The sequence below is a fragment of the Camellia sinensis genome, chromosome 4 (genome assembly GCF_055761805.1).
Source record: "Camellia sinensis isolate YWXY chromosome 4, ASM5576180v1, whole genome shotgun sequence".
NCBI lineage: Eukaryota > Viridiplantae > Streptophyta > Magnoliopsida > Ericales > Theaceae > Camellia > Camellia sinensis.
In genome coordinates, this window is record NC_138964.1 from 138,281,212 (window position 1) to 138,284,820 (window position 3,609).

The 3,609-nt window shown below is 39.7% G+C and overlaps 1 protein-coding gene across 1 annotated transcript; it reads right to left on the reverse strand.

The window, feature by feature from the left end:
• Positions 1–2,029: 2,029 nt before the first annotated feature.
• On the reverse strand, positions 2,030–2,839 carry LOC114266595 (uncharacterized). Its single transcript, XM_028207522.2, has one exon. The coding sequence runs from the start codon at positions 2,837–2,839 to the stop codon at positions 2,030–2,032; it is 810 nt and encodes a 269-aa protein (XP_028063323.2).
• Positions 2,840–3,609: the final 770 nt, after the last annotated feature.

Genomic DNA, 3,609 nt, shown 5'->3' on the forward strand with positions numbered 1-3,609 from the left:
TTTCCAGTGAAAATTAGATCATCAACATAAAGACAAGCAAGCAACATGCTTCCATCCGCTTCCTTCTTCAAATATAGTGCGTGCCCATATGGGCATTTTTCAAAACCATTGTCGTGAAAATACTGATCAATTCTAGTATTCCATGCACGCGGAGCTTGCTTCAATCCATAAAGTGTTTTTTTCAATTTGTACACTTTGTCTTCATGCCCATTCTGAACGTACCCCGAAGGTTGTTCAATATAGATTTCTTCTTCAAGAAAACCATTAAGAAATGCAGATTTCACAACAAGTTGATAGATTTGCCACTTGTACTGGGCAGCCAAAAAAATCATTAGCCTGATAGTCTCCAACCGGGTAGCTGGAGCAAACACCTCTCCATAATCAATTCTAACTCTCTGTTTGTAACCTTTTGCCACTAATCTTGCCTTGTAGCGTTGCACTTCGCCTTGTGTATTCCTCTTTGTCTTGTATACCCATTTCACTCCAATGGGTTTGTGCCCCTCCAGTAGATTGGTAAGCTTCCATGTGCCATTTTTCTCAATGGAATGAATTTCTTCATCCATTGCTTTCTTCCATTTATCTTCTTAGATGGCTTCTGAGAAAGTAAGTGAATCACTATCTGCGAGTAGGCAGAATAAATTTAAATCTTCTTCTTCTGTAGCTTCATATATCTCTTGCAAATTTCTCATTAGTCTTGGTTGTTTGAAAAAACTATCATCTGATGATGATGATGATGATAATACATAACTTCTGTGAGAAACTGGCGATCTAGGTGCAAGTATTCTATGTGGAGGAGTTTGTGGCTCATCTTGAACTTCTCTTGTGATTTCAACCAGAGCTTTTGATGTTTCATCTTCAAGAATGAGTTCTGCATCTTTAACAACTCCATCTTGATTCTAGTTCCAAGCTTCTTTTTCTTTAAATACCACATCTCTACTCATGATCACCTTTTTGGTAATGGAATTATATAACTTGTATCCCATTGTTCTGTCTCCATATCCGATAAGGATACATTTTTCTCCCTTATCATCGAGCTTGGTTCTTCTTGCTTATGGAATCTTGGTGTACGCAACACACCGAAATATTCTGAGATGGTTGACACTCGGCTTATGTGAACTCCAAGCCTCTCTTGGAGTCATAGAGTGAAGGTTCTTGGTTGGGCATCTATTTAGTATATACATAGCACATGCTACGGCTTCAGTCCAAAATTGCTTGGGCAATCCTTTTCCTTTCAACATGCTCCTTGCCATATCTAAGATTGTGCGATTATTCTTTTCAGCAACACCATTCAGCTGTGCCGTATAGGATAGTGTTGTTTGATGCTTGATTCTATGCTCTTTACAAAATCTTTTAAAAACATCAGATGTATATTGTTCACCTTGATCTAACCGCAATGTCTTGATGTAGTAGCTGCTTTGCTTTTCTACAAAAGCTTTGAATTCTTTGAAGATACTGAACACCTCCGACTTTCTTTTAAGAAAATACACCCATGTCTTCCGACTACAATCATCAATGAAGGTGAGAAAATATTTATTTTGTCAATTTGACATTGGCTTCAATGGACCACACCCATCAGTGTGCACTAGCTCCAGCTGCTTTGTTGCTCTCCACTTCACTTCTTTGGCAAAGCTAGTTCTGTGATGCTTTCCAAGAATGTAGCTTTCACAGACTTCATTAGTATGAGCAATATAAGGAAGCCCTTTCACTATATTCTTGCTTGACAATAGCTTCAAGCTTCCAAAGTTGAGATGTCCAAACCTCAAATGCCATAGCCAGTCTTTGTCTTTGATGATGGCACTTAAACATTTCGGAGTATCATGTCGGATGTTCAATGCAAACATCCGACTCTTGGACATTCTCACCCGAGTGATCAAATTACCATGATTCTCTTTGATGGTAAGATGGCAATCTTTCATGCTAATGTCACATCATGTCTCTAGGAGTTGTCCCATACTCAAAATATTGTTCTTCATGGCAGAAACATAATAAACATTGGAGATGTAATCATGATCTCCATTCTTGAGCTTGATCAGAATATTGCCTCTTCTTTCACTGGAGTCTTTGAAGAATCACTATATGAGACTTGTGCTTGTATAGTCTCGTCAAGCTCGACGAACAACTCTTTTTTACCACACATGTGATTACTGGCTCCCGAATCTAGATACCAAACATTGTTTTGGTTTTCAGTATCTCCATGGTGGACAAGCAGCACTGTAGGTCCGACTTTGTTTGTTTCCTTCTCGACAAAATTTACTTGCTCTCTGGCTTCTGTTGTTGCTCTACTTCGGCATTCATTGTTGTAATGCCCGAACTTGTGGTAATGGTAGCACTGAACATTGCTTTTGTTAAATCCTAGTCGGTTGTTGTAACAACCTTCTTTTCCTTTTGCTCTTCCTCTTGGAGCAAAGTGTGGTTGACTTCTTCCTCCTTCGGTTGGACCTCTTCCGCCTCTTCCTTGAAAACCAAAACTTTGGTTATTGTAACCACGGCCTTTTCCTCGGCTTCTTTGTGATGTCCCCCCTTGTTCATTTCTATCATCTCTGAAAGACAGTTTTGATTGAAGAACTTGCTCTAGAGAACTTGAGGGAGTCTTCTTGTTGATTCTTTGTTCATGAATCTCAAGTATGCCTATCAACTCATCGGTGGTCATGGCACTGAGATCCTTGGACTCTTCTATTGCTACAACCACGTGCTCGAACTTGGGACTGAGTGATCGTAGAATTTTCTTTATCTCTTGAAGAGATTCTATCTTCTCTTCATATCTTCTAATCTGATTAACAATGGTCAATGTTCTGTAAATGTTTTCAGAAATTGACTCATTCCCATTCATGTACAACATCTCGAATTCACCACGTAGAACCTGGAGTCAAACTTTGATCATTTTTTCAATTCTACGGTGTGAATTACGAAGAATACTCCATGTCTCTTTAGAGGTTGCAGCTGTTAAAATCTTCTCAAAGCTTAACTCATCAATGCCTTGATAAAGTAGATATAAGGCCTTTTTATCTCTCTTCCTTGAATCTTTTAACGCCGTCTTCTGAGCTTCATTTAAATTTTCTTCATCTTTGAGAGTAGCTGGCTCGTCATATCATCGATCCACTAACTTCCACAAATCTTGTGAGGCTAGTAGGACTTGCATTTGAATACTCAGATTTTCATAGTTCTCCTTGCTGAGTTTTAGAAACTGGGGTTGAAAGAAATTGTTTGTGTTAGCCATGGATTGACTTTAAGAAATCTGCAAATTTTCAGAATATAATTTGCAAATTCTAACCATACCGATGTGTCCGAAATATTCTAAATAGTTGGAAAGCACTATTGGATCACCAAAAAGGGACTTCAGATGGCTTAGATCCAGCCAAAATAGTTGGACGGTTCAGATTGGCTGAATCTAGAACTTCTGAGAAACACCAGATAATTTCTCCGAATCAGCTGATCTCAGCGTGACATCAATGGCTTGGCAGCGTAGCTCGGCTTGGATCGACGTTAGCAATGACGCCAGCTTCTGGATACGGATCCAGATCCAGATCCGGACTAATGGATCAGATCGTACGTTAGACGGGCCGGACTGTGCAAATCCGGGCGAAGGAGACGGGTGGCAGCGTATGGGCG

Excerpts from the sequence above, each read along its gene's own strand:
- LOC114266595 (XM_028207522.2), bottom strand. The coding sequence starts at position 2,839 with ATGTTGTACATGAATGGGAATGAGTCAATTTCTGAAAACATTTACAGA.